The sequence below is a fragment of the Pelobates fuscus genome, chromosome 5, assembly GCF_036172605.1.
Source record: "Pelobates fuscus isolate aPelFus1 chromosome 5, aPelFus1.pri, whole genome shotgun sequence".
NCBI classification, from domain to species: domain Eukaryota; kingdom Metazoa; phylum Chordata; class Amphibia; order Anura; family Pelobatidae; genus Pelobates; species Pelobates fuscus.
The window spans coordinates 177411989-177430936 of NC_086321.1; the positions used below are offsets into that span (position 1 = coordinate 177411989).

The following is an 18948-nucleotide window of genomic DNA, read 5'->3' on the forward strand; positions in this document are numbered from 1 at the left end:
AAAAAAAATTGAGGTCAATAAACAAAATTAGTATTTATTGAGAAATGTGCACACATGCAGGTCAGTATATTTCCAGGTATAGATGCCACGGATCATATGGAGTTCAAGAAATTCCATATTATGCCTGGCAGTTTGGGTTCTTTATAGATAAAATTGTGTTTGTAGCCAAGATCCGCATGGAATAAAACCAGCATAACCTCGCGGGAATGAGGAGCAATCAGGGCTGTTTTATGGAGCTTTTTGGCCAGTGATGACGGTACAACTTGATCATCTTCTGCGTGCAATATTAAAAGAGGACTGGATAGAACTTTAACATTTTCATCGTTGGGAAATACATTATTGCTCAAAGCAAATGTATCCAGAAGGAAATATTCATACCCGGGGAATATGTGGTAAATTTTTACAAAAGGATGATAAGCACCTGCTTCCCGTATGTTGGTAAATGGCGCTTCTAGAATAACCGCATCCGGTGAGTTCCCCCTTTCTTGGAGAATTCTGGCTGCATTCGTTGCTATTCCGGTGCCCAGGGAATGCCCCCACAAACAGACAGGGCTCCCGCGGCTCCGAGCTTTCACCCATTGGTATAAATACACAGAGTCCTCCGTCACACCCTCCTCACTCGGTTCTCCGGTGGAATCGGCAAAACCTCTATAGTCAATAGCCAAGACATGAAAGCCGGAAGCACTGAGAACCTTTATAAGTTGCACTCGGAAGTCTAAAGCCCTGGTCCCCCCAGTTCCGTGGAGATAGATTATGACCGGGTTCTCATCTGACAGAGCAGCTTCATACCAGCTCTGTTCCTTGCCTTTTGCCTCTTCTCCCCTGCTGGTGGGCACAGTATGCCAGACACCCACCGTGATCCCTTCTTCGGGTGCGAGGTAGAAACTGGTGGTGTGATTCAGGATCTCTCCGGGCTGCCTTGTATCAACAAAAAATGGCATCTTCACCATGTTTAAATAAACTACCTTGGCGAGCAATACTGGGAACAGCCTAATGATGAATGGGACGGTAACATAGACCACAAGAAGACTCAACCCAAAGACTTTCAAACAGGTAAGCCACCAAGATGAAGATCTTTTCTTATTTTTTGAGAAATGTTTTGTCGTACCATCTCTAGATTTTGTTTCCGAGCCTCTGCCATGTAATGGGATTCCAGTGGCCCTTTTATTTGGAGGATCCCGCCGTTTCATGTCTGTGTCCTGGCTTGGCTCTCGAATAATGAATGTACAAACTCAAATAGTTCAAAAAAGAAAAGAGATCCTTACTTCCTCTATATTTATTGCTTCATCTTCAATAAGAACACGGCTTGCTTTTATGACTGTTCTGGAAGGAAAAACATTTTTCTTTTTAAATCAGTTTATGCACTGCATATTCGTTTTGTTTAAATAAATTTTAATATGCATGCCCTTTTCCAAAAAAATAAACACATAAATAAAAATATAATGCACTTTATGGTGAGTGTAAGAAAGGAAATAAAACCTTCCAATGCACCATCCACCTTATAACCTTTGCCTAGTAGTTAAGGATCTGTAACAAGAAGGCATGCCTTGTTTTTGAGTTCATATCACACCTGCTGTAGCATGCATTACTGTGACGGGTCTTGGTAGGAATGTCTGACAGCCACACAGATGTAGTAATTCCTGCTTCTGGAAAAAAACATTGTAACAAAGGGAATATGGCAAGATAGCTGTCCAGAACAAGACTGGACATATCTCCTTTTCCAGAAGGGAAAAATGATAGTCTCACTAAACAATATTTTTAATAGAGATTTAATCACCACATAGTATTGCATGTACCACAGCTGTGTAAGCTGCGCCGCATTAACGTAAGATATCTGCTGTTTGTTGAGAATGGAAACGGACACTCACCAAATGTATTATCCCAACATTCAGCTCTTTTGGTGAATATGAACATTTACTCAATTCTAATTGTAACATGCGTTTTTTTTTGTTTTTTTTTTACCTATATACCTCTTCTTATTTCAGTGTTTCTCTTCCATGTCAATAGAAAGAAAAAACAACAAATGAAACAAAATGCATTGCTAATCAATTCGTGGAAAAAATATATAATTTAGATTTTAGTCTATATGTTTAGAATAATCAGGTTTGGATTGTGCTTGAGGCATCTAGTTCTCCAGTGTGTGTTCTATATTGACAGAAACTTTGATACAGAAAAGCCAACAAGCTCATGTGAATTGTGTCATATGAGGTGCTGTCAGTACATTTTCAGTGAGGATAAATAGTTGCCTGTCCCCTGCAGTGTTATGTGTCACCTCTCACCCGTGTAAAATACCTGGGAACATTTGTATGAAACGAAATGCCAGATGTTTCTGACAGTATCATTCAAGTTATACTGGTTCCTTCAGTTTATGTATACCATATGTGTGGAATTTAGCAAGGATTCCACCACTAATGACTTTGAGAGCCTTCATGATAGTGTAGATGTGGTTGCACTTTGACACTTATCTCATTTGCCCCATTGAACATACAAAACCGATTACTAGCAATTCTCACGAAACTTATATTTCACAGTTGAAGGAACATGTACATTGTTCTGGGGATATAGTAAAATCCCTCTTCCAGTAGACATGCTAGTATATAAAACAATTATTACCGGATGAAGAATTGGTCTATCATTCATGATTACCGTATTTATCGGCGTATAACACGCACTTTTTCTCCCTTAAAATAGGGGGGAAATGATGGGTGCGTGTTATAGGCCGATATCCCATATTTACTTACCTGTCTTGAAGCGTGGGCCGGTGTTCAGCGCGCACCGCGGTACTGGAACTTCAATTTCAGGTTCCGGTTTCCGGTGGGACTGAAAGGAAGTGTGCACACTTGTGCACACTTCCTTTCAGTCCCGCCGGAAACCGGAACCTGAAATTGAAGTTCCAGTACCGCAGTGCGCGCTGTGAAGCCGGCCCACGCTTCAAGACAGGTAAGTAATTATGGGACAAGGGAAAGTGCACTAGGGGACACTATGGGAGGGGGGGGGACACTATGGCAGGGAGTGGAGAATACTATGGGGGGGGGAGAATACTACGGGAGGGGGGGAGAATACTATGGAAAGGGAGGGGAGAATACTATGGAAAGGGGGGGGACACTATGGGATGAGGGGGGGAACACTATGGGATGAGGGGGGGAACACTATGGGATGAGGGGGGAACACTATGGGATGAGGGGGGGACACTATGGGATGAGGGGGGGAACACTATGGGATGGGGGGGGAACACTATGGGATGAGGGGGGAACACTATGGGATGAGGGGGGGAACACTATGGGAGGGGGTGGAGAATACTATGGGAGGGGGTGGAGAATACTATGGAAAGGGGGGGGGGAAATACTATGGAAAGGGGGGGGGCGCACTATGGGATGAGGGGGGGGAAATTTCCTGGAATTTCCTTCTTAAAATGAGGTGCGTGTTATACGCCGATAAATACGGTACTTTAGGCGCATCTTAAGTATTCTGCTGTAATAGTTATCACTACTTCCACCCGAAAAATATTGTAAAGTAGTATTTTGCACATTACCCTTAAAGAGACATATTTCTTAAAATATATTTTCTCCTTTCAAACACAAAAATGCAATGGAATCTTTTATTCACACACTTGCTCATTATTTTATGACTTTATAACTATAACACGCTAGTCATTGAGCTTACATGTCCCTATACTAAGCCCAGTCATGGTGTTGCCTGCTGCTCTTATCACATTCTATATATTGTAGCAGGGCTTGACAAATTTACTTTGAATCTAGGAGCCAGCTAAAATAGTTAATAGCCAGATTTGTTTTTAACCTACAAAAGCTTTATATTTAATGACAAAAATAAAATTCTTATAGGGACACTATAGTCACCAGGACCACTACCACTTAATGTAGTGGCTCTGGTGACTATAGCCTGTCCCTGCTGGCTTTTCAATGTAAACACTGCCTTTTCAGAGAGAGGCTTTTAATGAGAAAAGGCAGTGTTTACATTGCTTACTAGTGACACCTCTAGGAAACGTCACTCAGACGGTCAATAGAGGTGCTTCCTGTGTCAGTGCTGCACAGTGTGCGCTGAACGCTCCCCATAGAGATGCATTGATTCAATGCATCTCTAGGAGGAGATGCTCATTGGTGCAAAATTTAGGATTGGCTGAGATCATCAAGTTTGATCATCTCAGCCATAGAGGCAGGGCAGTCAAGGGGAGACCAGCACAGTGTGGCGAAAAAAGGTGAATAAAAATACAATTCCCTTGCGAACGGAAGGGGTCTGCCACCTAAACACACACATCATGACATACACACACACACCCATATAACCATGACAGACAGAAACACACACACACGATGACAGACATACACATTCACACATAACAGTTCCTTTGCTAACAGTAATATACACTATGAATGTATTATTATCTGTACATACAGCATCTATTGCCAGATTTGAGAGAGCCTGAATCTGTTGGTCATATGTACATAGACATCTGCAGTGGCTTATGTTATTAAGCTATAATTGTTTCTATTTGTTCTCCAGCTGGGAAAGAAAGTGGAAGAGGTTGTGATGATCTATGATGTGGAAGGTTTGGGACTGAAGCACTTGTGGAAGCCTGCTGTGGAGCTGTATGGAGAGGTGAGATGGTCACTGTGCTGGGAAGTGGAGGCTGGCTTATTGATTTATAGTGAATAGAGAATAGAATAATCAGACATAATATTTGAAGTTAGTGCGGTTCAGGTTGAAAATTAGTTGACTTTGAGATTTAGATGCTGGGGTGACATATAAGAGATTAGGTAAAGCTCAATATTTTTGTTTTGCTGTTTTTCTTTTCTTTATTTTTCCACTAGAATACTGTGCACTTCTGTCACAAAGGCATGTAGTTCAAATTCATTTTGATATAGTGCTGTGCAACTTGAATACAACAATCCGAATCTGTGGCATTACTTACCTCCAACGAGCCGCGCAGACTGCCTCCTGCCGCACAGTCTGACTGCTCCATGCTCGTGAAATAACAAGCAAAAAGGAGCTTAGATTTTAACAATAATAATATTATAAAATAGTGAGTAAATCAATACATAAAAAGGTAAAAGCTGCACCTTTACAGTGCACAAGCTATAAACACACTACGTTAACTAAAATACTGAAAAAAAGGGGCGCTATACCTTTAAATTTGTAGTGCCCTGCGCAAAAGTGTCACATAAATATTCTTGGTAGCCTTGTTGGCTGTTTTGTATACAGGCACGGAGTATGATCTTTGTACTCCGTGTGATGGGATAGCATCATCAGTTGACCTGTACTTTTAATTAAATTGTATTGATTTTGTTGACTGGAATGCTAACAAACGTATATATTTAGCAATAAATCACTATTAAAATAGGATTGCAAGCCTTGGCTATCAGTCTGTTCAGTGACATTGAATTGAATGTTAGGAGAGAGCAAGAAAGCTCTCCTATATTAAAAGTGCTGTAGTTGCTGTGCTTCGTCTTGAAAGATATATTGCATCTTGATAAAGGAATATATGTTGCAGTGATTGGGAAGGTGTTCTCATATATGGCAATCGTGTAGAAAGGTGGCAGGATGTATGTGATTTTAGAAATTTAAAACATATGAAGACTTATCTCTGTTGTGGGTATTTATAAATGCAAATATGTCCGGCTTAGTAGAAAACTTTTTTTATGCTTCTGTTATGCACAGTTAGTTAGCTAGTTCCATGACAACATAGATCTGCTATGTGTAGTAGCAGAGAGCACCTTCTTGTTACCATGCATAGGAATTTCCTGTATTCTGATATCTCCTGCTAAGACAGAATAGCTGCATGTTAAATCTATCTGACAAAGTGTTCTAACAGCTTGTATGTACTAAGCTCTTTAGTTTATCAATAAAACTATTAACTCTGCACTAACTATATCATTTTATCACAGAAAGCATCTAATTATATATGTGTATAAAACCTATGCATGTGCTCTAAGATCACCATAAATACACCATGTATGTTATTTTGTGGATGCAAATATTGTAGTTCTGAAACAGCAAGGTATTTTGTCCTGTCAGTAAGAGCATGGTTTTGGTGTTAGATTTTTTTCTTTTCAGAACACCCAAACAGATGCCATCATAATGTAGGGATAATTGCATGGAAAAATATTAGACAATAATATCTTGCTCATCTTTTCTCCTGTGTGTGTGTTACTGTGTCTCTTATTCTCTTGTGTGGGTTCATCACAAACCTGCTTATTGCTGCAGTTTAATGATAGACTTCACTGTGTTATTACGGGAGATGATGAATATTTTTTTGCAAGTAAGCCAGTTGTCACTTGCAGTGTGTTACATTTTTGTGTGTATCTGCAGGCTGGCTGTGAAATGTTTGGATTGTCTGGAGATCGATGTTGATATTATGTAGAGGAGGCTGTATCTGAATGTGAGTTTTGGACCTTACTTACAAGTTGGGAATTAATAAGGAGTTGTTGATTTTTTAGGTCCTGCAGATGTTTGAAGATAACTATCCAGAGGCCCTGAAGAGATTATTTGTGATAAAAGGTGAGATGAGGTTGACTACTGGTACACAGAATATGTACACAAGCAGCTCATGCACACACATACAAAAACATCTTTCCATCCACGTTTTGCTAACCTATTTTCTCTTGGTTACTCAGCACCCAAGCTTTTCCCAGTGGCATACAACCTTATCAAGCATTTCTTGAGTGAGGACACTCGCAGGAAGATCATCGTAGTTGGGGGTAGGTAATGGTGGAATACGTGCCAGGAAGATTCAAGTAGATCATTTTGAAAAAGTAGCTAGATTCTCATTACATGATTTTCATTAGTAGTAAAATGGGGGGGGGGGGGGGAATTAAATACCTGGAACTAATGCAACTGATTTTGGGGTTTAATGACAAAAATGTATTTTAAGCTTTAAGTTGTTAGCCCAGCTTTTCATGTTATCTTTGCCTATATTACACTATATTATTCTCCATTACACTATGGTAGATGATCTCAGTGTGCTATTTCCATTTATACATAAACCTACACTGATCAGCCACAACATTAAAAGTGAACAACATTGATTTTATATTTACAACGGCACCTATCAAGGGGTGGGATATTTTAGGCAGCAAGTGAACAGTTAGTTCTTGAATTGCATGTGTTGGAAGCCAGAAAAGGGGCAAGCAAAAAGATTTTGACAAGGGCCACATAGTGATGGCTAAACGACTGGGTCAGAGCATCTTCAAAACAGCAAGTCTTGTGGGGTGTTCCTGGTATGCATTGATTAGTGCCTACCAAAAGTGGTACAATAAAGGACAATCTGTGAGCTGGCATCACAATTTTGGGCATCCAAGGCTCATTAATGCACGTGGGTTGGCAAAGGATAGCCCATCTGGTTCAACCACACAGAAGAGCTTCTGTAGCTCAAATTGCTGAAAAAGTTAATGCTTTCCATGATAGAAAGGTGTCAGGACACACAGTGCATCGCAGCTTGCTGCATATGAGGCTACGTAGCCGAAGACTGATCAAAGTGCCTATACCAAAACCTGTTCACCGCTGCAAGCACCTTCAATGGGGACGTGAGCTTTAGAACTGGACCGTGGAGCAATGGAAAAATGTTGCCTGGTCTGATAAATCACATTTTCTTTTAGATCAGGTGGATGGGGGGGGGGAGTGGGGGGTTCATTATTTACCTGTTAAAGAAGTGGCAGCTAGATGCACTATGGGAAGAAGGCAGGCTGGCAGGGGCAGTGTTATGCTGTGGACAATGTTCTGCTGGGGATTAGCATTCATGTGTATGTTCCCCTTACACGTCACCTACGTAGAGAGTGTTGCAGACCACGTACACCTTCATGGCAATGGTATTCCCTGATGGCAATTGTTTAGGAACATAGCAAAGAGTTCAAGGTGTTGCCTTGGCCTCCAAATTCCCGGATCTAAATTCAATTGAGCATTTGTGGGATGGGCTGGAATAACAAATCTGCCCCACCTTGCAACCTGCGGCACATAAAGAATCTGCTGCCGGTGTCTTGGTGCCAGATACCACAGGACACATTCAGAGGTCTTGTGGAGTCCATACCTCCATGCATCAGACCTGTTTTGCCAGCACAAGAAGGACCTACACAATATTAGGCAGGTGGTTTTAATGTTGTGGCTGATCAGTATATACTCGTTTATCACACTTCAGGGGTATAGGATTTTTATATGTGTCACAGACAAAAGGTTTTAGCGGTGTGTTGAACACACTGAGTACTTATGTTTTGGGCACACCTCTTACTCTCAAAGAGTTAATTGGACTGGATTAAATGAACACTGTAGGCACTGTGACCATTTCATCTCATTCGATTAGTTATAGTGCCTGGAGTCCCCTGGTTCTGTCCCTTCATTCAGTGTTGAATGAAGTTCGAGCATTTTACCACTAAATAAGGGCACCTGGCCACCCACAGCACAGCCCGTACTGGAGATATGGCTTTGGCAGAATTATACATATCCTAGCCATACTAATTCATTACTTGAAACTGGACAGGTGACACTGTTTGCTAATTGCAGCCTACCCATTGCTGCTCAGACAAATGCTTCCTCATTAGCCCAACAGTACAGAAAGGATGGGCTGCCGTGGACTCTCATTTAACATAAAAAAAAAGTTTTACACTGAACATTAGGACAGTGCTAGTGGACTATAACCACATCAATGAGCTGAAGTTGTTACAATTCCTACAGGAGCCCTTTAAATTCAGTGTGACATCTGTGAATGATCCTAGTGGTCAAGAACACATACTTCTCTAAATATGCCCAATATTTAAATTCCTGATTGCCTATTCTGGTACTTATTAAGAATTAGTATTGCATCTAATTTTCAATTGGTTTTCTTCCAGATAACTGGCAAGAAGTACTTCAAAAATACATACCTCCAGAGGAAATACCTAAATATTATGGTGGAACCCTAACTGATCCAGATGGTGACCCAAAATGTAAATCCAAGGTGAAGTACAGGAAATCTGTGGTCATTGTTTTTGTTAAACTAATTATATCATGAAGTAAGAGCAATATAAGCAGCAGTAAACCAAGGGACCGTTAATGTTAGTGTTCATTGAGAGTATCAGGCTCATCTACCATTGTTTCCTGTATTCACTTCAGATTCCTGCATGTTCCAGCATCTTATTGGCTGCCCTTCTCTGATTACCTATCGTTGAGGGCATCAGTCTTTTATTTACATATACACTTTATTTGGCTTTAAAAGGACCACTATAGTGCCAGGAAAACAAACTTGTTTTCCTGGCACTATAGTGTAAATAGGTCCCCCCCCACCCTCATGGCCACCCTCCCGCCGGGCTCAAGAGGGGTTAAACACTTACCTTTCTCCAGCGCCGCGCTCCCTCGGCGCTGGGGACTCTCCTCCCTCTTCCGACGTCATCCGCCGAATGCGCATGCGCAGCAAGAACCGCACGCGCATTCAATCAATCCATAGGAAAGCATTTCTCAATGCTTTCCTATGGACGGCAGCGTCTTCTCATTGTGAAAATCCCAGTGAGAAGCACGGAAGCGCCTCTAGCGGCTGTCAGTGAGACAGCCACTAGAGGCTGGATTAACCCTAATGTAAACATAGCAGTTTCTCTGAAAACTGCTATGTTTACAGCTTCAGGGTTAACCCTAGATGGACCTGGCACCCAGACCACTTAATTGAGCTGAAATGGTCTGGGTGCCTATAGTGGTCCTTTAACAAGGAATAACAAGATTTTGTAAACATCAAGGTTGCTAGCAATGTGTATTAAAACATCTAATCAAGCATATTATCTGTTAATTTAGAGAAGTTTTACTTACCCATTTTTTACACTTTAAAATGTTGTTTTTTAAGGGTACCTGTAGCCTTGAAAATAACAATTGTTTTTTTTCAGGACTTTAGGTTACCTTCTATTGCTGTAACCACTGTCCGCCCCTTCCTGTTAAACATGCATGCTAACATCTTCTTCGATCTTGTCCAAACCAAAAAATAAATATTCTAAATGATAAATATTGTTCCAGGAGATCTTGGACTTTATTATATTATTGTCAGGGTCAATAGACGACCCTGTAAAACTGTGTGATTCTTTAGGGATGCTGGAGAGAGAGCGTTGTTGTCAAGGAAGCCAGCCAGCTTCAGTATTTTTAAAAAAAAAAAATTTTTAATTCTTTATTTTTGTTCTGACGAATAAGCAGTGATATAATAATGTAGTCATATGCATGGCAGTGACAGTACAATATCGGAGTATGTGTTACAGAAAGCAAATTTACACAGGCTTATGCAAATCTTTGTTCTTTCAATGTCGATGCATGGGTTTCAGAAAGTAAACTTGGGTGGTTAGTACAGGCATTATATATACATTGTGCGATTTGTCTACATTGCCATCAGGATTTTTCTGTTGAGTGTGCATGCAGGTGGGGCAATGTACGATGGTAGTGTTATTGGGGGTAAGTGTTGTAGGTTGATCGCCTTAAAGAGAGTCTCCTTCAGTGGCAGTGCTGGTATGTTTCCTGTACCCATTGGTGACATTTACCCTTCATTAGACTTGCGCCAATGTACACTTGTTCCCTCAAGTTATCTGCGGGTCTTAGTTGTGTTCAAGCCTTCCACTCCTCCTGCCGGATTACAAGTCTAGTGTGCTTGCAGAGTAAATAGAGTAGATAGATAAGTACAAAGAAAAGAGAGAAGAGTAAGAGACAAGTAGAGTTGATTAAGTAGTAAGATGAAGTGATCTCCTGGGGGCCAAGAGACCGGGGTCGTCGGTCTCAGCAGACTATGCCCTGTGTTCTGGCTTTGACCAGATACCCGTCCGGTAGTGGTGCCGCTTCCACCCGTCAGGGTTCCGGTATGTCAATGGCCGTTGGGTGAATCACGGTTATCTCCACTGATAAATACCTTGTGGATGCCGCCCCACGCCCCGGTTCTATGTGTCGTACTGCTCCCACAGATCCCACATGTTATGGAAAGTGGTTAATGTGTTCCGCACTTGGGCAGTGAGTTTATCCATTAAATAATTGTCTCGCAGCTTTGCCCTGACCATAGGTGTCTGCGAGAGATCCAGGCATGACCATTGTTGTGCTAAGGCCCTGTGGGCCGCTAAATACCGTATTTATCGGCGTATTACACGCACCGGCGTATAACACGCACCTCATTTTCAGAAGGAAATTCCAGGAAATTTCCCCCCCTCCCATAGTATTCCCCCCCCCCTCATCCCATAGTGTTCCCCCCCATAGCATTTCCATAGTATTCTCCACCCCCTCCCATAGTGTTCCCCCTCATCCCATAGTGTTCCCCCCTTTCCATAGTATTCTCCACCCCCTCCCATAGTGTTCCCCCCCTCATCCCATAGTGTTCCCCCCCTCCCCTCCCATAGTATTCTCCACCCCCTCCTATAGTATTCCCCCCTCATCCCATAGTGCCCCCCCTTTTCCATAGTATTCTTCCCCCCCTCCCATAGTGTCCCCTAGTGCACTTTCCCCCTTGTCCCATATTTACTTACCTGTCTGGAAGCGTGGGCCGGCTTCACAGCGCGCACCGCGGTACTGGAACTTCAAATTTCAGGTTCCGGTTTCCGGCGGGACTGAAAGGAAGTTTGCACACAATAGTGTGCACACTTCCCTTCAGTCCCGCCGGAAACCGGAACCTGAGATTGAAGTTCCAGTACTGCGGTGCGCGCTGAACACCGGCCCACGCTTCAAGACAGGTAAGTAAATATGGGATATCGGCGTATAACACGCACCCATCATTTCCCCCCTATTTTCAGGGAGAAAAAGTGCGTGTTATACGCCGATAAATACGGTAGATCATGTTGAGGAGTTTTTGTTCGTGCCTGGGGAGACCCTCTGTGGGTCTGGATAAGAGGCATGCCCAGGGGTCATTGCCATCCGTTTTTGTAAGATTTGTGAGCTGAATTCTACTATGCTGCGCCAGTACGCCGAAACCTTCGGTCACTCCCACCACATGTGTATATATGTGCCTCTTCCCCCGCATAAGTGCCAGCAGTCGTCTGTTTTTGTTTTACTGGAGTCGTGTACCATCGAAATAGTGTTTTATAAGATTGTTCCTGGAGTGTTACGCATATTATGGTTTTGGTACATGCTTCCCATATGTCCTGCCACTCCGTTCCCTCCAGTACCTCCCCCAGGTCGGCTCCCCACTGGTCAGTGTATCGTAATGCGCCCTCTTTGTCTGGAGCCATGTTGAGGTGGTTGTACAGTAGTGTAATAAGCTTAGACTGTGTAGTCTCAGTATAGCACAGTTTTTCGAAAAAGGTCAGTGGTGTCAGGGCTGCCTTCTTTACTTCGGGTCTCTGCGCAAAGTCTCGGATTTGTAGGTACCTGAAGTAGTCTCTTGTTCGTAGGGTGGCTTTGGTGCTTAGGTGTGCGTATGTGACTATGTCTTGGTTCACAAATAGGTGAGTATTTTAAAAGTTTTAATCCAGAAATGGTTTATGGAATGAGTACCATCAATTTGGGTAATAGTATTTAGAATCATACAGGTAAAACCCACCATAGACAGAGAACTAAAAATGTCAGTTACACATGAAGTCTGGAATAGTTAAATTTAAGAACAAAAAGATAACGTAAATCCGATCCACAATCAGTAAATTATTAATTTAATATGTAGAACTATGGTTGATCCAAAATGTCACTCATTGACCTCAAGGGATTGGTCATGCCCCAATTTCCAAGTCCTTAAATATGTTTACTTTTATTCATGTAGATTGAAAGAACATTTTAAGAAACACAGTCACATATACCAGCAGTATACTGCTGCTCACTCTACTCCTTTCCTAGATTGTGTACAAAATAATGTACATAGGTTACTAGAAACATAGAGTTGGAGGAGGCGTACTGCTTGCCAAATGTGACTGTGCTTCTGGCTTTTTCCACTATGTTCATATGTTGTTCTAATCTACGTGAATAAATGTATGTTTTTTTCCACCTGTTGGAATAACAGTTACAACCCAGAAGTGATGGGAAACATTTTAAATGGTCAGTGTTCAAACAATATCCATTGTTTATTATTATTATTATTGCAGATAAATTATGGAGGAGATATTCCTAAAACGTACTATGTGCGCGATCAAGTGCAGGAGAACTATGAGCACACTGTGACCATCAACAGAGGCTCCAGCCAGCAGACAGAATATGAGATTCTCTTTCCTGGATGTGTCCTCCGGTGAGTATACTAATAATGTCAAATTGGATATGTGATCTGTAAGCGAGGATATTTTATATCATAAGCTGATATGTGGAGCTGTGGGGTCTCTCCATGGTAACATGATAGAGTAGCAAGGTGCAAAGGTGAAACATGGAGGTAGAAGTAGGGTAAACGACATGGAGGAAAACAAACAAAGTAATGGAGAGGGCATAATACAAGCATAGAGAAACAATGGGCAAGTGACATGGAGATATGGAAAGTTATATCAAAGGGTGGAGGTAGGTCAAGTGATATGGGGGAAAATTGTGACTTGAAGGTGAGGTTTGGCAGGAACCCTTAACATGAGATAGGCTATTATTACTGATATTTAAATAAGTTAGGTCAGGTGAAAAAATAGTTAAGGTAGGGAGGAATAATAATGTTAATATGCATGATTAAATTAAGTAGAAAAGGCAAATATTATGAACTTAAACCCAATTCTGTGTGTCTATCATACCATGACACGTTCAATATATTACATTTATTTTGCTTAAAGGAACACTATAGTGTTAGGAATACAAACATTTATTCCTAACACTATAGTCCAGCAGTGGCTGTTTAGGTTACAGGCCCCCTCACAGGTTGCAGTGAAAAGGTATTTAAACTTACCTTTTCTCCCTCGCCATGACTGGCCCTGCCTCCATGGCTGAGATCATCAATCTTGATAATCTCAGCCAATTCAATGCTTTCCGATAGGAAAATGCCACGCTGCGCCAACTAGCATCTCCTTGTGAGAACGAATGCATCTCTAAGGGGAGTGTTTAGCATCTCAATGCAGAGTGTAGAGACTCTGAACGTAGGTGTTGCACATTGTGCATCAATGAGATCGGAACCACCTCTAGTGGCCCGATCGAGTGACTGCACCTAGAGGTGTTACTAGGCAGCAGTGTAAGTACTGCCTTTTCTCTGAAAGGTAGCGCTTACATTAAAAACTTGCATGGGCAGGCTATAGACACCAGAACAACTACATTAAGCTGTAGTAATTTTGATGTAGTAAAACAAGTAAGGTGTGCAACAAAAAGGGCCCTTTTTTTTTTTTAAACTGCTCTAAGATCACTTACTCCTTAATCTGACTTTGCTGGCAGCACATTCATTTTGTAACATGATCTTCTCAATTATCCAGGTGGCATTTCCAATCTGATGGTGCAGACATTGGTTTTGGGGTATACCGCAAGACAAAAGCAGGGGAGAGACAGAAAGCAGGGGAAATGATTGAGGTACTACCAAATCAGAGATACAACGCTCACATGGTACCAGAGGATGGAACCCTTACATGTGCTGATCCTGGTACCTGTAAGTATTACATTTTTTGCTATATTAACAATATTGCACTGCACATAAGGCTACTATTTCTCTGTACCTATGTCTGTATTTTTAATAGTACTTTCAGTATTTCTCACATCACATGTCATATAGAAAATATGTTTTCTTGAAGCACAATGTCCAACGGTGTATTTGCTCATCCCTGTGTGAGCGATGTGTGTGCTTTGTTTTATTTTAATAAATAAAAAAAATCACCTGATAATACCTTTGCATTAATTGATAAAGCAAAAATACTTTTAGATTTATAAAATATCACACAGATTGTAAATTATATGCGGCAGTCCAATTCAGCACATCTGCCAGATTCCTGCCTACTAAATGAGAATATATTAATCAAATATTCATATTTTTTTATTTGTTAAAGGAACACTATAGTCACCTAAATTACTTTAGCTAAATAAAGCAGTTTTAGTGTATAGATCATTCCCCTGCAATTCCACTGCTCAATTCACTGTCATTTAGGAGTTAAATCACTTTGTTTCTGTTTATGTAGCCCTAGCCACACCTCCCCTGGCTATGATTGACTGAGCCTGAATGAAAAAAAAAACTGGTTTCACTTTCAAACAGATGTAATTTACCTTAAATAATTGTATCTCAATCTCTAAATTGAACTTTAATCACATACAGGAGGCTCTTGCAGGGTCTAGCAAGCTATTAACATAGCAGGGGATAAGAAAATCTTAATTAAACAGAACTTGCAATAAAGAAAGCCTAAATAGGGCTCTCTTTACAGGAAGTGTTTATGGAAGGCTGTGCAAGTCACATGCAGGGAGGTGTGACTAGGGTTCATAAACAAAGGGATTTAACTCCTAAATGGCAGAGGATTGAGCAGTGAGGCTGCAGGGGCATGTTCTATACACCAAAACTGCTTCATTAAGCTAAAGTTCTTCAGGTGACTATAGTGTTCCTTTAAATGAAGTTCTGAAGCAGTGTCAATATTTCTTTTTTTTATGCAATGTGCCTTATATTGAGTAATTTTGATCCTTACTGTTAAAGGAATTATGTTTGTTATGCAACCATTGAACGCAGTGTGGAAAGTTCTCACCAAGAACGTACCTACATCTGCTCGCAGTGTGTTCAAGCTCTGTTCTTTTTACCTTCTAGACGTTCTTCGCTTTGATAACACATACAGCTTTATTCATGCCAAGAAGATTGGCTACACTGTGGAGGTCCTTCTGCCTGATCGCAGTTCCGAGGAAAAGATAGAGCAGCTAGAAAAGAAGATGGAGAGTAGTCTCAGCCTCTAAAGTAACCATTAAGGATGGATTCTTCTCTCAAAAACGATTACAAGGCCCCAAAATGCAATGTTTCCATATGACATACATGCAACATGTTAAACTGTTTATAGGGCTGAGGGCCCTGCATTTGGTTATTTTGTGACTTAAGTAAGACATTCAGAAATCCTTTTATCCCTCTTTGTTCCTGAGTGGCCTACTTTGAATCAGAGACTACAAGGCCAAGTGACAAATTATTAATAGTTATCTCTTAATGAACAGTTGATACATGAAGATAGGTGAAGGCTGTTATACTACAAATTACATTTTCATACTGGAATGGCCGTGAGATAGGGTACTACCCAGTTAATCTGCTTAGAACGCTCTTTAACCTTACAGTGTACCTTGTGTTGTTTACCTTTATTCTGTAATACAAAGTGAACCACGTTCTAGAATTAGTTTAAAAAAATCTAGGACATATCCAATTTGTATCCAAGAATTCATAACTGGTATTGTCCACAGAGAACCTTGTTCACCTTAGCACCCCTGGTATTATAATGCTCTGTGTGATATTTCAGGTAAAAGTTGGCTCTTTAGCTATTGCTTTGCACTGCCCGTAAACCTTGGTAAGATTATACCTGGCTAGCTGACAAAGGAGTTTAATTTAAAGAATAGTCAGATAGTTCCAGGATTCAAGCTACTGAAATATATTACCATGTGTTCAGGAGTTCAGTAAGAGCCAAAGAGCCACTAAATGTTAGTTGGGTTCTGTAATAGTGAGTGAGATCATTTCTGTTTACTTGACAGGCGTACAGTCTTCTTTGAGATGTAATATATATGTATTTACTGTTAAAGAAACAGTAACACTCAAAGAGCACATTTCGTACACGCCAAATATGTATGTAAAAAAGGTATAAAATGTGCATATGTTTACTGCCATTAATAACATGATACAAACTGTAGCAGTCTGGGAGCTGCCATTCATTTAATCACATATGTGAATTTTCTAGATACCAACCATGCTTTATTGGCTGCAAATGGAAGCCTCCAAAAAGCAAAATACAGATTTGCTTTCTGCTTATTTTTGTCTCCTCTTTCCCAGTAGAATGCATGATGATAATACCCGTTTTCTGTAATATCCAGGGATCTTTGCAGGAGTAAAATACACAGTCACCATGTCCCATAGATTTCCATGCAACGTGGTCTTAGTGTGTAATTTTATACTAACACTATTTATACCAAAGTATAAATACTACCAACATCTTACTATATCCTATATGTTCTAGTGCAGTTAGTTATATTCTGCCTTTGTAAACTAGCTTTCAGAAACTTTATTTCAGCAGCTCCCAACCTTGTACTAATCTGTATGATCAGCATCCTAGCAAACCATTGGTATCGTTATGTATAAAATGCATGATTTCAATGGGTGTTTTAATCTAGTCTAGCAGTGGCTTTGGATTCATCCTTCAGTACATCGCGACTGGTCAGAAACCTTTATTCCAATTGACATAATAGGAATGCAAATTTTACTTATGATACATTCATACTACATATAGGCTTAAGGTGGAGGGATACCTGGACAACGCACGAGCTCTGCCGAAAGTGAGGGTTAACGGGAAACTCGTTGTTCCGGGTGCTAGGCTCGGGTTGGGTACTCTTTCAGGCCCCGACTTAGGCCTGGTGTCGGGAACATCGCTGTCTCAGCATGATGCTACATCCACTATTATTAGAGTTATTCGCCTGCATGCCGACTACTACGCTGCTGTATACCGAACCCTTTATCTATGATTCAGACAATTTGTTGGGGCGCCTTTAAATCAAATTCTTACGGCTACACGTATGCATAATGGCAGGTATACCACCAGGTGTACTCCTCCCGGGTACACCGAACGCAAACTCTCGAATGTAAATACAGGTGTAGTTTTGTATATAACGATTGCACACGTTCGTCTTGGATACCATGCTAACATTTGATCCCCGTAAGGATGGATCTTGTTACCTTGTTAATAAGTGTATTATCGGTTGTGTATATTCTGTTCACGGAATCTTGGTTTTCACCTGCTTGTACTCTACTCATTTTATTTTCTTTACATGCCCAGACCTGCGTGTCTTACTTTACTTTCATAATATGTCAAATATGCTCATAAATCAATAAACAGATTTACACACAAAAAAATTATAATAATAATACATATAGGCTTAATTAATGGGCTTTATTCCTGTGTGGTGCTCACAGTATATTGGGACTGGGCAGCAAATGTATCTGTGTAGTGTGTCTGTGGTTATGTGGTAAAAAAAAAGTAGACCTGGAATTGCATGTTGGTTCTCAGTTTTTTTTCCTTGAGTCCATCTTTGTGTTTTACAAGATCTCAAGGATACTTTGAAGTTTAGGTTTGCAAAGCTTGTACTATGTAAAATATAGAAATTGCTGGGAGTAGCTGAGTGCAAGTCTCCATAAAAAATGAACTTTGCACAACACCATAGAGTGGGACAAAGGAAACCTTTCTGCAACACGATAAAGCACTCTGAAACGTAAGCAGACAAATTCAAATGTAATATCCCCCCTCTTCCTCAAAAATTAGTTTCATAAAGATAAAATCTTTATTAAAATGACACACATTGACAGTCACAGTCAAAGATATACTAAGAAAAAAAGTCTTCGTATATTTCCTACACTTGGCAAAAGGCAGAGCTACCACGATCACTAATGACAGCTCCAGGAAAAAACGAGACATTGTCTGTGGAGAGTCTCACGGAATCCTCTGTAGGCCTCAGTGTTGTATTCTCGCGCATGCATGATAGTACAGCAATGACATGGGCTACATGCAGGTGAAGTGCCAGTAGCTGAAAAAGACCAGCAGGAAGGCCATAAGGGCAGCCACAAGGGACACGTTCAGCTAAGTAAAACTCACCTTCCACTGCACACCACAGCCAAAGACCACCCAGTGGAGCAGTCCCCTTCCGTTGGCAGGCCCACTTTAAACTTTATACATAAAAATACAAAAAGATTGGTTCCTTTCTGCATACAAATATATAATTATATACAATGTCACATTCTTTATGTTTTAAAAGGTACAAAATGTGCTTGAGTGTTAGGAATAGGTATTTTAGATATAGTTATCCTTTAATTAGAATGTTGTGATCAGTTTTTTTTATGAATTTCCTTGATCCGCATAATACAAATTTTATAGCACTATAATTATAAGAAAATGAAGAGACTAACGGGGCAGAGTTGTTTTAATGAAA

General features: G+C 40.7%; 2 protein-coding genes across 3 annotated transcripts in view; one reads left to right on the top strand and one right to left on the bottom strand.

Annotated features, from left to right (window-relative positions):
• SEC14L2 (SEC14 like lipid binding 2) overlaps positions 1 to 17112 on the top strand; it is a 56041-nt gene extending 38929 nt beyond the window's left edge. The window contains exons 6-12 of the mRNA XM_063454765.1: positions 4522 to 4617; positions 6456 to 6516; positions 6633 to 6716; positions 8838 to 8944; positions 13005 to 13144; positions 14289 to 14458; positions 15593 to 17112. Of these exons, the coding sequence (XP_063310835.1) occupies positions 4522 to 4617; positions 6456 to 6516; positions 6633 to 6716; positions 8838 to 8944; positions 13005 to 13144; positions 14289 to 14458; positions 15593 to 15735 (801 nt within the window). The 3' untranslated portion in view covers positions 15736 to 17112. The remainder of the gene's footprint in view (positions 1 to 4521; positions 4618 to 6455; positions 6517 to 6632; positions 6717 to 8837; positions 8945 to 13004; positions 13145 to 14288; positions 14459 to 15592) is intronic.
• The window catches only part of LOC134611156 (lysophosphatidylserine lipase ABHD12-like), a 56007-nt gene continuing 37077 nt past the window's right edge, over positions 19 to 18948 (bottom strand). The window contains exons 1-2 of one of the 2 annotated variants that reach the window (XM_063454766.1): positions 15545 to 15711; positions 19 to 1323 (exon numbers count right to left, since the gene is read on the bottom strand). In XM_063454766.1, the coding sequence (XP_063310836.1) occupies positions 93 to 1190 (1098 nt within the window). In that variant the 5' untranslated portion in view covers positions 1191 to 1323; positions 15545 to 15711 and the 3' untranslated portion in view covers positions 19 to 92. Of the gene's footprint in view, positions 1324 to 15544; positions 15712 to 18948 lie in introns of those variants that run through there. The other variant, XM_063454767.1, reaches the window with a different exon arrangement.